The 22,136-nt window shown below is 48.5% G+C and overlaps 1 protein-coding gene across 12 annotated transcripts in view; it reads right to left on the bottom strand.

The window, feature by feature from the left end:
• Positions 1-22,136, bottom strand: part of Tenm2 (teneurin transmembrane protein 2) — a 1,235,501-nt gene that overhangs the window by 16,611 nt on the left and 1,196,754 nt on the right. For all 12 annotated transcript variants that reach the window (XM_075941316.1, XM_075941315.1, XM_075941317.1 and 9 more), the window contains 4 exons: positions 16,801-16,976; positions 15,019-15,254; positions 2,911-3,207; positions 112-1,726 (listed from right to left, as the gene is read on the bottom strand). In XM_075941316.1, the coding sequence (XP_075797431.1) occupies positions 112-1,726; positions 2,911-3,207; positions 15,019-15,254; positions 16,801-16,976 (2,324 nt within the window). The remainder of the gene's footprint in view (positions 1-111; positions 1,727-2,910; positions 3,208-15,018; positions 15,255-16,800; positions 16,977-22,136) is intronic.

Raw genomic sequence — 22,136 nt, 5'->3', positions numbered from 1 at the left:
AGCACTAGAGTTTGGCCAGCAAGGGTAAGACCCTCCCCCAGATGGCCAGCAGTCTCCCAGGACAGCCACCTCCCAGGGAGTTATTGCTGTCCGCTGGCAGCCAAGTCTTACCTGTCACGTAGTTCTTCAAATCCAGCTCATTGCTGAGCGGATTGTTGTTCTTGAACATGTACAGGTTGAAGGGGGCTGGCTCCTTGCCCACATTTCTCCACATGGTATAGTCAGGGGATGTCCACCGTCCCGCCAGCACGTCATAATCTCGCTGAGTAAAGTGGACAAGCTTGGTGAGGGGGTCATAGAGGCCGCCGTGGAAGCCAATGACCATCTGAAAGTCAGGGTTGGAGTCATAGTAAATCTCCCCGTAGGCTGTGTACTGCAGCTGCTTGATCATGAGGCCATTGATGCTGAACACAGCCAGAGGGGTTCCCGTGTTATCTGAGGCGACATAGTACTCCTCCCCGCTGCTGCTCTCCATGGCAAAGAGGTGGCCCTGGAGGTCATAGTAGAGCGAGGTGATCTCTGAGTTAGAGTGGTTGTAGACATGGGTGATTCGCGTGGGGTTGTGGAGGTCAGAGTAGAAGTACTGCAGGTGGTGGCCCAGGTTGGTCTTGTAGGAAGCCCGCCGGCCCACGCCATCGTAGCGGTATTGCACGCTCCACCCGCTGGCCTTGTTGTAGGCTCTTGTCAGCAGGCCCTTGGAATTGTACTCAAAGATGTCTGACCCTCGCTGGCACAGGTAGCCGTCATCGTCGATTTTGTACTGCACGTCTCCCAGCCTGGTTATCCGGTCACGGAGGTCATAGCGTAGGGGCATGAGGCGAGCACTGTTTCCCGGGTTTAGCAGGTGCAGGTTCCCATTGAGGTCATAGCTATAGCGCCAGGTAGGCCGGTCGTTGACTGCCACACTCTGGAGCTGGCCATCCCCATCGTAGTCGTAGGTGTACTTTGTAGTGTTGGCGTAGGGTCCTAATTTCAGTTCCCGCTTGATGACCCTGCCCATGCTGTCGTACTGTACTGTCATCCAGTACATGAGGGACCGGAACATCTCATATTGCACTTCCTTGATGCGCCCATGAGTGTCAAAATGCTTGCTGAGCGTCATGACAGCGGTGGTGATGATCTGGTTGATGTCGTAGTAGATGACCCCAAACTTGCCGAAGTGTTCCACCTTGCCGGAAATCTCATCGTAACGGTAGAGGTCAACGGGAAGGGGCGTCTCACTGATGACGGGCTTGATGCTGGCGATGCGGAAGCTGTTGTCGTGATAAGTGTAGTCGAACCTGGCATTGATCATGCCTTCCTCAGAGAACCTGTAAATCTGCTTGTCCACAAGGGGCCCCACTTTCCGGTACCTGATGGTACAGGAGAAGCCTCCGCTTTGGAGATTGACCATCTTTAGCACGCCGGTCGTCTCGTCGTACCCGAAGGTGACAGCTGTACTGTCGTAGACGATCTCCGATAACTTGGAGAGCTTCCCGTACTTGTAAAACACCTGGCGCCCCGTGCCCAAGAAAGATGTCTTTAGGATGCGGCCATCGTCGCTGTAGTCAAAGATGACGGATGCGTTGCTTTCAGGCGGGTTGTAAATGTTTCGGATGTAGCCGATGGAGGTGTGTGTGGACATGCTGTGCCGGGCCACACTGGGCATGGTGACGGCATGGAGGCGGTCAGACGAGTCATACTCGAATATGTACTGACGTTGGCTCTGCAGCAGGAGGACCATGGACTGGGGAGGAAATAGGAACAGATGAGCTAACCTTTTTTGACCAAGCACCCAAGTATTAGAATTAACCCCATTTCCCTGTGTGTCAGTCCAAAAGTCATGGAGGGTAGGGAACTTTTTCCCCTTTGTTTTTATATGTATGCATGTATGTACTTTTGAGACAGGACTTCACTGCGTAGCCCTGGCTGGCCTGGAACTCACAGAGATCTGCTTGCACCTGCCTTTCAGGGGCTGGGACTAAAGGTATGTACTGTTGTGTGTGGTACCACTCTATGTTTTGAAATAGGGTCTCTCACTAACCTAACCTTACCATTTTGTCTAGGCTGACTCTCCAGCAAGCTTCCACGAGTTTCGTGTCTCCATCCTCAGTTCCCCAGCATTGGGATTACAAGTGTGCACCACTCTGTCTGATTCTGGGGATTTATATGCAAGTGGCAGGTACTTTACCCATTGAGCCATCTCCCTATCCCCTGTGAGTTCTCCATGTAATGGTTTTGTGAAAAAGGAAGACTCTTAGCCTATATCAAAGGTAGACCAAATGGAAGGACCTGCCCAGGGACTAGATGTTCAGGGCAGCATTTCAAGGTCACGGCAAGTGCTCTTAAGGGACCTCTTCATTCTGTTCTTCCACTAGGACTATTCTCCAGCAAGGATCCCCAAGTTGGTACCGACAGATACAAGGGACTAGGCAGAGAGAATCCGCTGGCTGCTTTGGCCAGAGTGGGAAGACGTAGCTGTGTGTATTCTAGTTTCCAGCAGACTTCCCGCCCCTAGTGGCTTAATTCAGGGCAAGCAGAAATGACTCAGCAAGTCCCTACTTCAAAGGAATGCTTTGTCTTGCTGTCAGTGGACGGCTCTGTTGGATTCGACACCACTGCCTTTTCTGTGTTCATTTTTGTTTTCTTAATTAAATAAAACGATTCATCTTTTTTTTTTGCCATTACTGACTGTCTAGCATCTTTCCCTTCTTCTTTTAGGGTAATAACAATGAGCTCTGAATAACAGTTTTCTGTGGGCTCTTTCTCCCCATCCATGCTGGGGGAACACGAGGGGAGGCCTGTGGAGTTAGTAAAGAGGTTAAGGTGACTTATGGCTGGGTATCTCGGGCTGGCTGGAAATGAGCAGTGATGAGGGTGGGAAGGGGAAGAAGAAGCCCTGTTGATGGGCTTTGCAGCATGGTCACCCACCTTGTCCAGGTAGGAGTAGCTCCAGACTTTGCCATCGGCGAACATGCGGGACACGATCCGGCCCTGCTTGTCAATGTCTGTCCTCTCGCTCATGGCTCCGCGCTGAAGGCCGGCCAAGCGCCCGTTGAAGAAGTAGGAGACATTGACGGCTGCCAGCCCACTGCTTGGGAGCCATAGGAAGGGGCGGCCCACCTGGTCATAAATGATCCTCAGGGTGAATTTCCGGTGGTCGTCATAGATCTTCTCTGTCCGGATGTTCCGGTCATAATCAATGGACAGGAGATTCCTCCCATGGACCTGGGGAAACACAAGGGTCCTGGTTTGAAAGACATCTACCAGACGGCTGAGGAGGATCCAGCTGGGGCCATCGAGGAGGAAGTGTGGGAAGGAACATGATATTCCATTTATGTTTTAAGTGTCAGCATTTCTGGACATATAGGAAGTGGCAATGTTTGCAGTGTGTTTTGGGACCGAAGTGAGGCTGCTTCTGGTCAGATGTGGCTGCTGTGGGCAGTATGGTCGCTCCTGCACCACACAACTACAAAGGCTGCCACCACGTCCTGGAAAGTGTGCATGGTGGTACCCTGCAATGTCCAGAACACACAGCTGTCTATCACAGCCTGACTCGAGGCTTTGGAGTGCCTTACTGGTCTACCCTCAGGACCAGTCACCAGATCTAATAATCTTTAAGAGTAGCTGCTGTGGTTTCTTCTGAAATAGTGCGTAAAGGTGGCTAAAAGGGGGGTACAGAGGCCTCAGCAACCCACAGTTTATAAAGATCTGGGAATATAAAGATAAAAATTATACCTATGAAAGTCCAATAGGAAGTCTTTTATTTTAAATATCTAGAGGACAATCTTGCCATCGCAAGACGCTGTTGAGGAAACCTCGGCAGGGCTGTGAATTCCAACAAAGGGAAAAAGAGATTTACTTAGATTTGAAAGGAACAGGGGAACACGTCCAGACATAATTTAATATTTATTTAGAAGTTGATCTGATCAGAGGAGAAGGATTGTCTCAAAAGGCACAGCCGGGAGACTAGACTCTGGTTAGGGGCAAAGGAAAAGGACTCTGGGGACGCCCAGAGCCCCGAGTGCATGGCTGCAAGAGAATGAAATGAAGCTGGCTCAGCCCAGACTCTTACAACATAATTTACTGCAACTCCGCGCGTCCCTGGAGTGGAGCGGGGGAGACAAAACAGGCACGAGAGGAGTCGGGAGCTGTCTGCTGCCTCCTCACCTGACCCTCCTAACGTAGCTGCCCTTGATGAAGGTGGTGGCGATGGCGGCAGTACCGCCGACAAGAGGCAGGTGTGCTGAGCGCTAACACAGACAGGGGTGAGGTCAGAGGCTTGGCATCCATTGCTCAGTGCTCACAAAGGCCACGTGACACAGGCAGACACCCAGAGGGCACGCACTTGTTCCGAGTCACACAGCCGGGCCGTGAGACAGCTGAACAGGTAAGAGTGTTTGCTGTGCGACCTTGAGGATCTGAGTTCAGATCCGCCCCACTCCCACGTCAAAAGCTCGGTGTGACCGCGTGTGCCAGCTACCTCAGTGCTGTGGGGGTGAAGACAGGAGGAGGAATGGGGCTTGCTGGATGCCACCTAAGTGCCAGCGTCAGTGACAGACCCTGTCTGAAGAAGAAAACGGTGGAGAGTGACAGCAGGGTGTCCTTCTGTGGTCTCCATGTTTGGATGCGCGCGCGCGCGCGCACACACACACACACACACACACACACACACACACACACACAGCGTGCACGCACACACACACACACACACACACAGCGCGCACGCACACACACACACACACACACACAGCGCGCACGCACACACACACACACACACACACACACACACACACACACACACGCAAGCACGCAGCAGTGAAGCAGGTGTTGGTCTGAACTTAGACTTAACTAGTCAGCTGCTCCTTTGCCATTTGACCAGCTTCACTGGTGACCAGACTTCCACCAAGTGCCAGATGATGTATAAGAGGTTGAGGAGCCAGTAAAGTGTTCTCTTAGCCCTGGAAGAATCTGTTTTGCAACTTTGGGGAGACTGCGAATAATGTTAGCCCTACAGGGACCTGCATTCTGGGGAAAACCTCTGTGTACAGGTAAGAAACTGCATTTCCCAGCATCCTTTGGGAATAGGAGCGGGCCTACAAAGGAAGTGGCTGTCTGTCTGAAGCACTATCCTTGAAAGAAAGCTGAGAAGCTGCAGTTTTTGCTCTTCTCACATTCCACTTTTTCCCAGGTGAAATGCGGATGCAATGGCTGGAACCTCAGCATCTGTTCTATGTTTATGAGGTAAGGCAAGGTGTTTTTTTTTTTTGAGACATCTGGAACTCACATAGCTTATATTACTTACATAGCTCATGCAACAAACTCAGACTTGTAGTAATCCTTCTGCCTCAGTCTCCCAAGTACTAGGCCACAGGTATGAGCCACCATGAGGTGACTTTTGAAGATGGTTCAACAGGAAAAATATAGCTTGGACTCTTGCTGTCAGTCACCCACACGTCCATGAATGGGTTGCATCTAGGCTTTATCATAAGAACAACGTAAACTTATATCTTATACAAGACTTTGTTGATTCTTTTAGCTTTGTTTCATCTTGTTTTAGATGTACGAGTGTTTTGTCTGCATGTGTATCTGTGCACCCCGTGAGTTCAGTGCCTCTGAAAGCCAGAAGAGGGTGCTGGATCTCCTGGGATTGGAATTATGTGGGTGCTGGGAATTGAGCTCAAGTCTTCTGGAAGAGCCCTTACCCACTGAGCCATCTCTCCAGCCCCAAGCCTGTGTTACTTCTATGTTTTGTCACAAGCATTTGAAAGCAACATACAATCTCATAATACTTTCATTGGTACTGTGTTGGTACTTTCTGTAACATATTTCAATATTCACAATTTCTGTAGAACCCCCCCCCCCGCATCTCTGTGTGTGTGTGTGTGTGTGCGCGCGCGCGCGCGTGTGCGTGCGTGCAGGAATATATGTATAGAGGCTAGATGTCAATATTGGGTGAGACAGGGTCTCTCCAATTTGGCTAGACCTCTTAGAGTGCAAACCCAGGGTACCGCCTCCACCTCCCTAGCACTGGGGTTACAGGCTGCGCTGGTGCACACAGCTTTTTCTTGGGTGCTGGTGGTCAGACTCAGACACTCCTACTTGGCAGTAAATGCTTTACCAAACGAGCCATCTCTGCAGCCCCTAGAAACGGTGGTGACTGAGTACTGAGGGGATCACTTCCGCAGCTGCCCAAGAGGATTAAATTCGGGGCTTCCAGATGTGCCAGGCCCTCGCTGTTTCCACAGAACCCTCCCTAAGAGAGGAATACTGGATGTGTGGAGCACACGGTGAACCCAGGGAAAGGAGACAGGTACTCAGGTGCCTGGGACTTGAACGGATAATCGACAGTTTAAGAGGAACAGGGTTTATAAACAGACTTTGCAGGGCCTGAGAAGAGGGGAGACAAAGCAAGAGGGGGCTTGTTTTCCTTCCCTCCCTCCCTCCCTCCCTCCCTCCCTCCCTCCCTCCCTCCCTCCCTCCCTCCCTCCCTCCCTCCCTTCCTGCTGTCAGAATTCGTGGGAACCTTGTTACGAGTCAGTCATTACTTGAGAGCAAGCACTCAGGAGGGTATGCCTCCCTAGCGCACCCGCGACCCAGGAAAGCCGTTTGGAAAATCACCGGTTGGTGTTGGCAAATGTGAGATTTCTATTAAAAGCCCGGCCCTTCTCATAATTAAATGTAATAAATTCATTGAAAGCCCCACCAAAGAGTTCAGGCCAGTTGTGTAATCTAATCAAAAATATTTAATTCTAAGGGCAGTGTCTATAAGGAGGGTGCTGGGGTTGTGTGGGGCGAGCCGGCAGAGGGTCCACCAGGCGTACTCGACTTTCTGGGGGTGCCTGCTCCCCAGTTTAGAGCGTGCAGGGGCTTTAATTTAGCCACACTGTTCTCTTATTCCAAATTAAATTACCCGACTCGCAATATTTAAATTAACCTTGAGGCTTCCTGGAGAACATAAAAGTTATTTTGAATTATTTTCACTGCCAGGATCAGCACAATTCCCTTCTCAGCTGGCTCGGCAGGCATTCAGCGATAGAGAAACCAATTTTTAAATTAATACAATTTTGTGTTTGTAAGGAAGCCATTATTTTTAATTATCGGGCGTTTTCCTCAGCCTAGCTTCCCCAGTTAATAAAACTCAGCTATTTAGCATGGTTTTTATTTTTGCAGAGGGCAGATCTGGGGAAATAGTTTCCCCTCTGGGATTTCCCCCCAGCGTGTTTTGATCTCACCAAGTGCATGCCTGTCAAAGGAAGGCTCATAAAAAACCCTGAGAAAAGGAAACACTGTCGTCAAAATGGCCCTGCTGGGCCCATCGCTGGTGACTCTAACTCAGCTCGAGGGGCACCCAGGAGCGTGTGATCTGAGAAACACGAAGGAGGAAATTACATCGTGCTAGCCCCCTCCCAGGAAATGGAACCGTAACACAGCAGGACAGATTCCAGCTAGACACACAGAAGAACCGTTTGCCCTGTTGGGCTCCAGGGATGGGAAACCCATGGGGTTGAAGGAGGGACGCTGTGAGAGTCTCCAGTGTTTTAAAGAAGATATGACTGCCTTGGAGTTTAGCGGTTCACTTCCCCAAGGGATAAACCCGGCTAGGTGACATTCTCTTTCCTTTTCTGGGTCAGTCCTGGGGGACTTAAAAGCATTCATCCCCCCAGATGCCACCGAATAAGACCCAACACCATCTAGGGATCAGCATTTGTGCAGACAAAACAATTTGGTATAAATTTAATATTAGCTTAAATAATGCATCATTATAGGGAGAGCCTCTGTAAACACATTAAATAATGGATTCCTCGAGCAAACGTTATTTTTGGATGACTAGCTCTTTTGGGTGACGATGGGGAGTGGGAAAAGGGAAAGATCCGAATCTCAAGTCAGAGTCTGACAGCGACTAACTGGGTCGTTGCAAAGCCATGTCTTCTTCACTGACAGTGCCTCAGTTTCCTGTCTGAGGTAACCTGCAAGGCCCTGGTGAACAGGTACTTTATTCTAGAATTCCATGTCCCTGGGGAACATGTGTGAGTGTGGAGGTTGGGATGTATGATTGCTATCAACTTCGAACATGTGAGGTGCTATTATGGAAAATCAAGACTGGAAAATGTGGCTTAGGTCATCGGCGAGTGTCAAACATCTGAAGGGCTTTGCTCCAAAGAAAAGTCAGAGTCATTCTGGAAGGCTCTCCCAACCTAGAACTAAGGCAGAGGTAGAAGGGGGTGACTTTTCATGATATAAACTCAAAATCCCATCCATCCATCTATCCATCCATCCATCCATCCACCCACCCATCCACCCCATTCAGTCAATATTTACCAAGTACCTGCTTGTGCACTTGCTACGGTGACAGGCACTGAGCAGAACCTGCCAGCCTCCAGGTGAGATGACAGCAGAGACAGGTGACGTGCCATTGAGAATCAGCTCAGTAATGAGAGTGAGCATCATCGGCAGGCAAGTGCAGAGTGGGGGTGGTACCTGGAGTCAGCAAGGGGCTGACAAAAATTCCCAGAGGAGGTGCAGGGACCGAAGGACAGGCAAGACTTTGATAAGAAGGCTGCCTCTCAGCAATCCTCTGCGGAGACTGGCTGAGTCTCAGAAATCCTTGCCATGTAGCCAAGGAGGCTCTGGTCTCTCCAGCTCCCCTTAGCGCATCTGCTCCAATCACTCTGCTTTTTTTTTCTGCTCTGGATTCAGGGAACCCTGCCCTGGCCAATCAAGGCCTTTGAGCATGCAAGGGTCTTAGTACCGGTTTTTTTTCTTTCACCCCAGAGTCAGAAAATCCCTACGCTTATTCTTCATTTGGTTTTCAGCTCAAATGTCATTTTTTTCCCCCTCAGAGTAGCCTTAATTTATCTCCTATGTTACACATTTTTTAAAAAATATTTATTCATTACATATACAGTGTTCTGTCTGCATGTACACCTGCAGGCCAGAAGACGGCACCAGTTCTCATTACTGATAGTTGTGAGTCACTCTGTTGGGAATTGAACTCAGGACCTCTGGAAGAGCAGGCAGTGCTCTTAACCGCTGAGCCATCTCTCCAACCCCATATTACCTATTCTTGACCTAGGCTTTTCTTCAGAGCATTGCCACAGTTTCTTTATATGACATTTGTTTATCTATCATTGCTTCTGTTGCTTTGCTAGCCCGCCCTTAAGGTGTGTGTATGTGTGTGTGTGTGTAATACTTCTCCCCATACCATCCTAAATAGTAAATTCTTATTTGTGATCCTAGCACTTGGGATGTTGAAACAGTAGGGTTGGTAGTTTGAAACCAGCCTGGGCTACATAGCAAAACCCTGTCTTAAAAAACAACAAAGTTCAAGAAATGCCCTACCCCTGACACTTGGTACAGGGCCACGCCACAGCCTCCAATCTTGACTCAGAATGTACACAATGCTAGCTGCCCCTTCTCACTCTGGGTACCCCAAATCTACCTCCCTGTCTTCACATCATTCTCTCTTCTCTGCTTCCTGCTTCCTACTCTACTTTCTTGCCCTGCATTCCTGCTCTACAGGGTCAGCTCAGATGGCCCTGTCCTCTCATCCATGAAAGAAGGGGGACAGAGAAGAAGTAGCTTCTTGGGGTCTGCAGTCTAAGATTGGGGTAGATACCCTACAAACTCCCTGCTGCCCTCCCCCAAATAAACTTGACGACTCTAAAAAAAAAAAACCCAAACAACCCACCAACAAGGGAGCTGGAGAGATGGCTCGCTCAATTGTTAAGAACATGCATTACTTTTGTGAAGGACCTAGGTTGAGTTCCCAGCACCCTGCTGGGCAGCTCACAACTGCCTGTAGCTTCAACTTTAGGGAATCCAATGCCTTCTTCTTAACTCTGAGGGCAAATGGCACATATTGCCCATCAGATGCACATAATTGAAAAAAATAAAACAAATCTTTAATGACTTTATAATACAATATGATGTCCAAAAGTAAAGTACTGTTTGCTTAGGGAATCCATGGTATAATGTGAGCAGAGGCTTGCCCTTCTAATAATGTATAATTTAAGCTAATATTCAAGTTCAAGGACCTACAAACTATTCTGGGTGCATCACCATGCTCTTAAGGTCACACAGGGTCTTGTCTGTTTTGGTCATAGATATACACAGAGTGGTTAGTAACTGTGTTAAGACTGTAGTGGGCGGTGGAAAAGAAAACGCTAGGCATGGAAGGACAGAATCCAGGCTTTCAAGACATTAGATATTCGTAGGACCCGCCTGGGTAGGCGCTACACAGAACTGAGTTCAGGATGGCATGATCACGTGCACACATGTATGCCCACCCCCATCTTGCTCCAGACACACTGTGATTTGTTACATAAATAAAAGTGATGTATACCAGTATGGAACGGTGCTATTATATTAATTTCATGGAAACCAAAACAAAATGACTAACTCCTACTTCCTATTGCAATGCTGCTAACACCGATACCAGCATCACAATGGAAGATTATCTTGGAAGCAATTTTTCTTTTGTTCTGATCCCTACCCATGTAACTGTTTCTTGCATTTGCAATCTCTATGTAAATCACAATCAAGAAGAAATACCCTAGTGACATATGCCCTCATTTTTAGAGAGAATCAGGTACAAATCCATGCTAGGAAAGAGAAGAGGTTTTAAATAATAACGAAAGTGTTCATTTCAGTCCCCTCTCCCAGAAGCCTAGAAGGAAGACTTGTTGGGCGGAGGAGATGGGCTTCTGGTTTGCCTTGTGGCCAGGTTCTAGAGGGATGGAGGACACAGAATCTGTCTGTCTGTCTGTCTATTTTATCCTAGCTTAGCATCCTTTCCTTTTGGGATAGGATCCTCTTTTTCCAAGCCTCAGTCTATATATGATGTATAATTTTGGCCAAGTCTTCTTGATCCCCCGTGTGAAGAGGACACCAGCTTACTATACAAGAAAATTAGGCCAACTGCCAAAATAAATGCTACTGGGGCAAGGGATGGAAGCTGCGGGGAAGAGAAGAGAGTGGTATTAACCTGATGACATCTTGGAATCTCTAGGGTCAGCTCCTCAACACTGTGTGAGACGATGCATGCCCCTTTATCATGTTCTCTTGAATATGTTTTGCAGAGAAAGATTCTGGGCATATTGTGTATGTGTGTGTGGGGGGCATATGCTTTGAACTTCTACCTTCTAGGAGTAAGGGAGAATTTACTTGGTAAACATCTTCGAAGTGGAGCCCAAAGAGGACATATGTGTCACATCTTCCCACACACATGACACCAGTATGGTCATGTGACGTTGGTCCCTGTGATCATGGAGCTGGGAAATGCGGGGAAGCAGTTGTTGTTGTTGTTTTAAATGTCAGAGAGGACAGTGAGAGGCATGGTGGGAAGCAATAGGAGGTGTTCTTTCAAGAGACTAGTCTTTGGGGGGCATGATGAAACTCTTGCCTTGTCTGACCCTTGGTAGGAAACATGGGGTCGATCCTTCAAATCTCGTCTATAGTGCTGACATCTTACATGTTCCCAGTCTTAAAGGGAGTATGTTTGGCACTTTCCTTGGCTAAGACATGTCTCTGATTGGAGGACTGTGATAGGCAGGTAAGCAGGAAGGCTTGGGACTTCTCTATCTCTTCTGTTTCTTATAGGAAAGTTCTTTACTGGAAATTTTGGATACCTCTCGACACTGGACCACTCAAAGTCTGGCCTAACAACCCCAAGTGGTCAGACTTGCAGGAGTCGGCTGGTGCTGGGGAAAGGCCAGACCATCCATCTGGTTTATCAGTGGTATTGCCAGCTGCTGCCCTAGCTCCCTAGACTCACTCCAAATGCTGTCCCTGGGGAACCAGCGACATCTTCAACTTCCACCCCTGGTCTCTTCATCCTAGAAGGCGGGGCTGGGGTCACTCTGCTGCCCACACCTATTCTGACTTTCAGCGTCTGGCCTCTCTCCATCATGTTCAGAGTCTGGCACAGCCTTCCTGGTCTACACGATCACGTGAAAGGCCTCTTGGAAGTCAGTGCGGCAAGGCAGCCAGGCTCACTGCCAAATCCTATTAATCATGTGTGTTACAATTCTCTCAGGCCTCTCCCTCTCCTCTCTCTTTTTCCCCTGCTGGAGACCAGTTTCTAGTTTGCATGACTGTAACAGCTCTGAGCTGTCCCTCTCCTCCTGTCTGGTCTCCTCCTCGGCTGTCTTCCTCTGCACCCAGGGAAGCTGGAGAGATCTTTCTAATCCACACATCCCCACACGTCACTCTGCCAATTAAGCCCCGGGACAACTCTCCGTGGCTCTCCAGATAAATACCCGCCAAGGATAATATACTCTTCCGTGTGGCCCTGGCTACTTTCTCTCAGGCCTTATGAGTTTTGGAGGTTTCCGGAACGGCCCCCTACACCCCTGTATCCTGGCCTTCTAGAAGGTGTCTCTCTGTCTGGAAACTTCTTTATGATATCTTTGCCTGTCTAATTTCTGCTACTCTTACTTCCAAAGCACTGGCTCCAACTTCCCTGAAACTCTCCCCAGTCTCTTGTCAACCCTGTGACCTGATTTGGGTTCCCAAATCTTTTAGTTTCTCCCCAGAAATCAGAAAAGTCATTTTCTAAGCTTCCTGGGGGGTTAACCAAACTGTGCTGTCCTGGGTGTGTGGAACGGATGCACGTGACATTCAGGCTAGCTCACCAAGTTCCCTTGAAGTGTTTAAACCCTTCTTCTACTACAGCAGCCTTCCGGGCACTAGGTGCTTTATGTGATAGAATCCCAACATGGAACAGCTGGGTCTAGTCAGCATTAGGAGATGCTGTGTGGCTCATTTGAACGGTGATGGGTTAAGCTTCTGAAACTTCCGGGCCTATTTGTTACCTGTGCCATGGATTACCTACTTCTGGCTGATACAGTGTGTGTCCCTTGTCTTGTGGTACTGGCTTAACTTGAACGTCCTGATCACTGTGAACTGAGACAGCCTGCTGCCGTGGGGGCCGACAGATGTCGCTAGTTTAGGGGCTACAAAGCTCCTATAAGGAACTCTTGAAGCTCAGGGAAGACTGGCCAAGCCAAAGGCCCCAGTCCACACTGCGCTCAGCACCTCCCCCACACCTTTCTTCCGCCGGCTCCCCCACAGTTTCCAGGAGTTTCTTTTATTTCATTCACTAAACAGTTTATGAACTGAATTAAAATAAATGAGATGCAAATAAATTCCAGGCTTTCTCCCTCATTTTCAAATTACATTTTCAGTCCACTCAACCTGTTATAATCTCATAGTGATTTTCATTTAAGAGAGCTAAATGGATATGTGATTATTGTTACAGGAACGAACACCAGACAATTAAATGTTGAGGTGTTGATAGATAAAACTGTGTTTTGATTTGCATAAACATGATGCCAGCAAGTCTAACCCTGGCAGAAATTCAGTTAGAAGACTTGCGTGCCTAACTTCTGTTAATTACCACAAGTACCATTATTAAGAGTTTTAATATTCAGAGTTGGGATTATTGCCATTTTATTTTAGGGCCACATTTATCTTTATTTTGAAAACTTAGTCAAAACGCATAGCTAATTTATCAAGGAAAAGGCACGATTACTACTTATAATCAACTTCTACAGCGCAGCATATCAAAAATCAATTACACAGCCCTGAATCCAGTCATTAAGGATTTAGCCACTAATCTCATTCCATTTTTGTCTTTAGGAAGATCCCGCAGCTTGCAACTTTGCCGATATCAGCGGAGGGAGAAAAACATGGAGTCTGCTGATACCCTAACGTGGAGAATTAAACTCGAGCCCGACAGAGGCGGAATCTTAATATGGAGTGGCCTGGCTCTGCAGGGAGGTCACCTGCCTGGCTGGGCTTCCCAAGTGATGACCCAGGTTTGTCAGGTGCTCAGTCTTAGCTCCCAGGATTCCGGAGCATCGCTTTGACTTCGCAGCACTCTGTGGGGGGCTGTTTTCCTAGGGCCTCTCTTGACCTGCAGTTATCCTAGGTCTTTATTAGTCTCCTTCTTGGCTGACTCCTCTTTCCTGCCCTTTGCCCCTGAATGAAAGAGGCAGGAAGGTCTGCGCTCTGCTTGTGTGACATCTATCTTAAGTATCCAGCACAGGGCCTGGCCCTGAGTGCGCGGTAAACATGTTTCGTCTACGATGAAGACAGGTTTCTGGCCATCATCTCCTCACCCTGGGAGAAGGGTTGTCACCATGGTAGGAGTAGGTCCCTCTGTGTGACAAGAACTGACAGGAACAGGAGCTACAGGGCTTCCCGTCATCAAAATAGGAAGATGTGCGGGACTGTGGCTAAGAATACTGGCCAGTGAACAAGACAGAGAGATGGACCTGGGGTCAAGCCCTGGCTTAGCCTTGAATTTTAGCCATTATGTCCTGATTTCTAATTAGCATCCATGAATCTCTGCTTCTCACCTGAGATCCCAACAGGCTACTGAAAATATTACAGTAACACAAATAAAGCATTTAACTTAGTGCCCATAGCACAGACATCGCAGTGAGTGTGTTTCAGAGAGCGTCTGCACGGAGGTCCTCAATAAACATGCTTTTTGTTAGCTTTACAAAGATGTAGGTTAGGGCTGGTCAAAACTTCCTGGTACCCATATTTTGTTCCTTCCTCTCGGGATACCTCTCTGATTCCTCAGGCTAACAGACATCTTCCTTTGTGGCCACACAGTATGCCCAAGGGGTCTGTCTTCACACACCCTGTGGTCATTCTGTGTCCGCGTTTCTAGGAGAACATCACTCCTTGGCTGTAAGTAACACGCTTCATACTTTTGCTCTTCCAGGATTTAGAAGATTACCAAGCACCCGACAGACAGCAGCCCTGACTCATGTGTCAGCTGAGGGAGATGGCAGGTGTAAAATGAAGACCGATGCCCTCTCCAGCTGAGGCACCCCGTGAATTTACCACGGGGATCGCTGCCCATCTGTCAGGAAATGGCGGGGTTTTCCTTAAACCTAGAGGCAAACATCTCCCACTTTCTGAGGGTCGGAAGGTATTCTGGAGGCCTAACATTCCCCGCTGCAGGGTGAGGAAGGGGCCTGTTCCCCTCCAAGTCTGTGGCAGGGCGAGAATTGACCTGCTTACCCGAAGCTTCCTCCCGAAGATGGTGACTTTGCCTTTAATCTGTTCCTTCCTCAGGCGCCACTCGATGGAGTTGAGGCCGTTCTCCATGGGCAGGGAGATGTTGCAGCGGCCGATGGTGGGGGTGATGGTGCCTGCGAGGACGTGGGGCTCACTGTGGAAGCTGACGCCCATGCCGTTGGCGTACATCACCCGCAGGGTGCCGTTATTGCAGAGCTGGTAGCTGTTTCGCACTTGATCTGGAAGAATGGGGGTGGGGGTGTGGGGAGGGGGAGAGAAATTATCCGCTCGGTTAGTCGGGAGAGAACAGAACCCCTATTTTTACAGGTTTCCATGGTTCTTTGCAGCTGTCAGTCTGAGGCTGCCTTCAATTAGCACGCACACAATGGGAAGGTGAGTAGCGGAGATGTTACTGATCCGCGGGAAGGAAAACATTATTAATATGTGGCACTCCAGAAATAATTATGCCGTGATATTTTTCTTTTACTCACTGAAGGCTATTAATAGCACATTTAAACATTTAAAGATGTCTATTGCCTACACAATTTGTGTCAATCAAATCCCTGAACTTTAACATATATATTTTAGCTTATACGAAGAAAGAAAGAAATGAAAGGCAAGCTGCTTGCGTTTTTCCCGCCCCTCTGGCCTATCATCTAACCCGAGGTTGATGGTCTGAGCACGGGTCAGAGGCACTGCGACGCAAGTCTAGTGTTCGTCGGCACAGTGAAGAGATGAAGCTCCCTTCCTCCACTTCCTGGCAGCATTGCTGCCTGTATCACTATGTTACCACAGAACTCGGGAAACATACACAGTGTGAGGTAAATGGAGTCCGAGGGGGCTGGTAACGCGTGTTTATCTCCCCGAATAGCATCTACACCAGTCAATCAGACTTCTGACCTTTCCCTGTATCAGATAATCACAGGCAGGAGCCCGCTTTTAGAGGCACGCTGTTTCCTCATCATCTGGGTGAAGGAGCCAGGCTGGGCCGGCCTCTGAGATGCCAGCTTTGGGGGGAGCGAGCAAGGTTGTACCTGTCACTCAGTGACTCTGGCCATCACACAGAAGGACAGAATCTACATCGTTAATCATCTGGCGGAGCAGAAATAGAGCCATTGAAACAGGCTTTGCCGAGGGATAATAGTCTAGAAATGTCATCATTTATCTACGGAAAGGACACTGTTATCCTCTGACAACTGGCGAGCCCACCGACATTATATCTTAATTAAAAGAAAAAATTAATCTGTAAAACGCTGTTTCTTGCCAGCCCCTGTGCTTGCCCTGGATTGCCGACAACAGAAGCAACGGGTGGCAGAGACCCTGGGATCTGGGTCCTGGCAAGAGATTGTTTGAGAGTGTATTTGCAAGAGAGAATCAGAATGGAATGATGAAACCCAAATCCAGTGGTGGCCCAGGAGAATAAACACCGCTTGAGAAAATAACGACATGGGTTGGATTTTTTACAGGGTGAAGGAAATAGGCAAGAAAGAGGAAGAAAGTAGTTGGGGGGAAAAATCAGATGGTTTTGGATACGTAGGTTTCTCCAGATAATTAAACCTTTGGTGAGAGGGTATGACATTTCCCTGAAGCTGAGAGATTTATTTTTAATTTATTTCTTTTTTTCCCCGAGACTGTTTTCAGATAGCCTGGGTATGCTGTAGACATTTAAGTAAGACAGAAAACTGAGGAATGTTCTGGATGTTTAGAAGTTCCCTCAGGTGAAGGATTGCTGGCTCTGTAGCTGGGGATGAGCTGGGGGCTGAGGGTGTTGGGCTGCGGCCTTACCCTGTACCACTGTGTAAGAGGCCTCCACCGAGGAGAGGTTGGTGATCACAGTGACGTCATCATCACGGTTGGAGTTCTCAATGTCAATGGTGATGGATTTCTCCATTTCCCGGTGCAGACTGGTCACCACCCCCGTGGGGCGTGTCACGTTGGTCAGACGGCCCTCGTGGTCATAGCTGGAGGGAAGAGACAGGATTTGAAGTGCAGCCTGTGGAGCCGGAAGTTTTCTTGACCTTCAGACCCACAGGAAGGTCAGACGCGTAGAGGCAGAGAAAGAGAGACTGGAAAATGGGCGTCCCTGGATGCTGCTCCACACTGAAGCCCTGTTGTAATCCTAACCTCTACCTGCCCTGAGGCGCAATGCTGTGGTTTTCCTGAGCCCTTTGGTATTGCCTACTTCACCTCAGTGGAAACCAGTCCCCTGGTCTCAAGCAGTGTGTGTGTACATCTTCCTGAGCTGGCGGGAACAGCTACTTGTAAGCATTGTTTTGCTCTGCAGAGCTACCAAGTTAATGCTCCCCAACTATCCACTCTGTTCTGTCTTGCTTCTGCTGAGCAAACCTTTATTTATGTGTGTGTGTGTGCGCGCGCGCGTGCATGCGTGGTGGTGGTGGTGGGGAGGGCTGTGTACACTCATGCCCATGAAAACCAGAAGAGAACTGGAGTTACAGGCAGGTGTTAGCTGTCCTGAGTGGATGTTGGGAACTGGACTTGTGTGCTTTGGAAGAGCCCCGAGTGCTCTTAATCACCAAGCCATTTTTTCCAGCCCTTAAACCAGACTGTTTCCCCCACTGGTTGTTCACCCGATCCAATCAAAACCTGGCATTTGAGACCATCTGAGCTGTAGTCTTTTGCAAGGTACCACCTCATTCCACGTATCACCTTCTCGTAGACCTCTCAAAGTCAGTCTGGTACAAATGCCACCTTCACATTCTGGCCCCAGACACTCCAATCCTAGCTTGGCCGTGTAGTTTCTAAGGAGCTCAGCTACCCTAGCCTGCTGGGGAGACTCACTGGATCTCAGTTGTCCTTGGCATCCATGTCTGGGCATGCCATGAGCACATTTTCAGCCTGCAGACTCCCTAATGAGAATTCTTTATGGATATGAGTTGTCATCACCCTTTTCTCAGCAGGTGGTAATGGTTTTGCTATTTCCAGGTGGAGAGGATTTCCCACTAGAAAACAACTGGACTGTGAGAGGCTCCTGTCTAAGGAGGTGAGGAAAATGACTCTTCTCATGGGCTGCAGAGAGAAGTCTCTGGACTCGCTTGCATGGGTTTTCACACTCAGGAGAGATGGGGAGGAGGATGGAGCCATGAGGTCTTTGCTTAGAGAATGAAAAAGGAAATACGTCTAGACCTCCTGCTGGAGAGGGGGGTCTCCTTCTGGACTGGGGAGAGGAACCCAGTTGGTCAATTCTGAGTGACGGGTCCCGGAGTTGGTACGGTGTGTGCAAAGGAGGTTGTCCATGGGGCATCCCATGGGAGAGCAGTGGGGAAAATTACGATGAAGCCAAGCATAGAGGGGGCTGAGATGCTTGGGATGGAGACCTGCATCAGACTTGGGCTGACCTTGAACTGTTGTCTTTAGGGAGGAGAGGAAACAGTCAAGCCCCATGGATGCTAAGCTGCTTGGCCAGTGAGGTAAAGTTTGTGAGAGGACCAGGAAACTTGGCCAGCTGAGGGTCCAGCTTCTTGTCTCTGCCCCATCCCTTGCTTAGGGCTCTGTGCAGTGAATGGGGGGGGGGGTCCAGCCTCTTGTCTCTGTCCCATTCCTTGCCTAGTGATCTGTGCAGTGGAAATCCAGAAAGCACCTTCCTCTCAGAGGCTTGGTGCTGTAACCATGGAGGGGCCCCAGGCCTTCTAAGCCAAAGGGGAGCCCTCTGTTTATTATCAGGTTTCTCAGATGGGGGCCCAAAGATTCTATTTATAAAAGCGACAAGTTAGAACTATACTGAAGGATCAGTGATTAAGGATTATTAAATAATTACCTATATATAAGACAGAAACCTAGGCAGCTGTCAAAATGAACAGCGTGGATTCTTATTTATTGGCACATGGGCATGTGTGCACGAGCACACACACACACACACACAAACACACACACACACACACAAACACACACACACACACACACACAAACACACACACACACACAAACACACACACACACACACACACACACAAACAAACACACACACACAGAAGCAGGGCGGAGTGGAAAAGGGGAGAGCAGAGACTCCTCTCTTCCTAGCACATGGCTTTTACGTGTAGTTTCTGAAAATAGAGACATAAATATTAACCGGGTTTTTATGTGTGGGATTTTGGCTAATTTTTGTTTTCCTCCTTGAATATTTTAGTTTTAGTAATTGTTGCTTCCTTTCATATTTTAGAAGCATAAAACTACTTTGAAATAAGAAAGCAAAGCAGTGATGTTTGTGCTTTGATGTCTTACGTAGACTTGGCAGCAGAGATCCACCACACAAGGACTGTGTTGAATGCCTTCTCTGGGACCTGAGTGGGATTTGCAATCCAGAGCTCTGTATTTTAGGACACTTACAATGGGCAGGTTGCTGTTCATGCTTCTGAGGGGAGGGAATAGAGCTTCTTCTCTGGGGCAGGCAGTGAGGATGGCTGGCGGGGGTGGGGTGGGGTGGGGTGGGGCAGAGGCAGAGGATGCAGCAGGCAGTGAGGACAGGGGTGGTGGGTGGGAGCAGGCAGTGAGAATGAGGCAGGCATTTCACAGGCTCTTTGAGGGAGAAAGCGTGCTCTCTGGCTTGTAGGCTGACTTTCATGGGGATGCAATTGGCCACAGCTTTGCTTGCTTCCCCAGGATAGATTTGCAGATTCAGCTCTCTGTGCAGAAACCTCTCTGCTCTCAGGAGAGAGAGCAGCGATTACTACCAATGGGGTCTCAGTGTTAACCTGGCGGACTCGGCAGAACCTTGGTGGCCATGGGGCCGTTTGACTTGCTCATAGTCGGTGGACGTTCAAACACCTCTTATATGTAAGTTGCTGGTGAAAGCACCAGAGATTTCTATGAGAATGAAATGGACAAAATTCCATGCCTCTTGCCAGGCTAAAAGGCAAAGATAAACCAAGGCTGCTCTCCCCTATTCTGGGAACATGGCAGCAGGGGGTGGGGGTGGGAAGATACTCAAAGCCCAATTCTTACATCTCCATTTTGACTGGCTTTCCTAAAGCCACCTTCTAAGACAGAAATGTAACTGTCTCCTGAGGGGCTCATTCCAGCTTGGGAGAGTGCCGAGCCTGCTCTTTCTCTAATATAACTGCTGAACTTCATTCCAAGGGGAAGTCAGCATCTAGACCGTATCACATGCTGTTTTCCTCCTGCCTGAATCTGGAGAAGGATGTGACCATAGCCACGGAGCACACAACACAGCCCTCTCTTCTCGTGGGCCTGACCTTAAGGGTTATTATATTTTCTACCCCTCTGGATTCCAGTTTGCAAAGGTATACTCTGACCCTCAGGAGATCAGGACCCCTAGAACTGAGGATGGCGAGAGAGGGGGATATAAACCCCTCTCTCTGAGAAGCACTCAGAGTGCAAACTGCCCCCCTCCAGTCTACTGCTTGAAATTAAGTCCTGTCTAACTCTTGCATCCTTTTTTATGCAGGAGAGGATGGAGACAGATGTGCTTTATAATGTCTGCGTTAGCGTCTAGTTTCTGTTGAGCTCCTGGAAGCCAGTCTTTGCTGATGGCCTAAGATATACTAGCTCCATGACTGGTCACAGCTCCCGTGCAGCTGATAGTACCATTTGACACACGTGACCACTGAGGCTTAGAGACATGGAGAAACTTGTCCAATGACAACAGGAAGTATGTGTCAGTGCGAGCATCCATACCACTGCTGCGGAAGGCTGTGGAATCTCTCAATCCCTCTAAAGGTGGACCTTGCCTAGGATATGCTATTAAGACTCAATAGCCCGCTAAGGGGGAATTTTAATCCAAGGCTGGGGCTTCCTGGAACTGAGGGACAGTTTACACTGAAGCACAGACAGTTTCTCTCTCTCTCTCTCTCTCTCTCTCTCTCTCTCTCTCTCTCTCTCTCTCTCTCCCCTCTCTCTCTCTGTTTCTTTTCTGTTAATCCAATTCTCTCTCTAGACTTCTGCAATTACTTGTGTGGTGTTCACCTGGACCTGATATCCCTGACAGAAAGTGTGACTTGTGTCTGAGTTTTAAAGCAACACCTCTGACCAAGTGTAACAAAAGCTAGCCCTTCCTTTTTTGGAAGCCTAAGGAAACCTTATCTACGTGTCTCCACAAGCAAGAATTTGGATCCTTGGATCTACTCACATTCTGAAGCGTGGCAGATTAAAAGAGAAAATGTGATTCAGTTTTACTGTAACTCCTGAACAAATACTTTTAAAAAATTGAGCCTTATGTGTATGTTTCATTCAGTTGGGGACCTTTGCTAGCAAACTGCCTCCAATCAAGAGTTCATATCTGTGGGGCCCTGATACCTGAACTTTGGACTGGATTCCAACCTAGGACTAATTCAGGAGAGCCTCCTTGACCCCAGCCTTTGCCTCTCATTTAGAAGACTTAACAGCTACTAAGTGCATTTTCTGGTGAAATGTGATCAAGTCCTAGCACCTCGAAGGTTGTGACTCTGCTCAGAAGTCCCAGGACAGAATGCTTTGCCCGAAGAAGTCAGGACTTCGCAAGCCATTCTGTAATGCAAGAAGTCTCCAGCAGATGGCGACAGCTTCCTTTGAATTCTCCCGAACCCACTGGCATACAAACAGGAAGCGAACATTGTTGATTTAAACGTGATCAACAATGAAGTCTTCTTTCTCTTGTCCCTCCTACTCCTATCTCTCTGTGGCATTCTTCCCTAACTTAATAAATTCTCAGCTAACAGCGACTCAGAGACAGAAAGCAAGCCAGAGCTCCTAAGGCGTAATGCTCGCTCACTGCTGTGGAGAGAGCCCGGAGGCTGGTAAACTCCATTCTGTCCCCAGCAGGTCACTGGGACTCAGGCTTAGCAGCCGCCTCTAGCCAACAACTCTTAGGGTAATACCTGGGGCAGCAGACTTGCTTGACCAGAGTTGCTCCAGGACCTAGGGAAAACAGCTTTTTGGCAAAAACAAACGGTAGAACTATTAAGTATGAGATAATTGTTTGGGGAAATATGACCAGCCCTCACATCTTTTAATATACCTAGCACTTTATCTGTATTGATCTGCTTCTGCTAAGGAGGAAATTCAGAGTTTATCTCCCTGTCTGTGCAATCAAGTGTGTTGCTGGACCTATTGTTAAATCACAGGAGCCCCGCTGGGACCCTGCCTCTTGCTTTCTAATTTCCGCACCC

Source organism: Microtus pennsylvanicus, chromosome 11, assembly GCF_037038515.1.
Source record: "Microtus pennsylvanicus isolate mMicPen1 chromosome 11, mMicPen1.hap1, whole genome shotgun sequence".
Taxonomy (NCBI): Eukaryota; Metazoa; Chordata; class Mammalia; order Rodentia; family Cricetidae; genus Microtus; species Microtus pennsylvanicus.
Note: the sequence above shows the minus strand (reverse complement) of the source record. Positions and strands in the feature narration are given on the sequence as shown.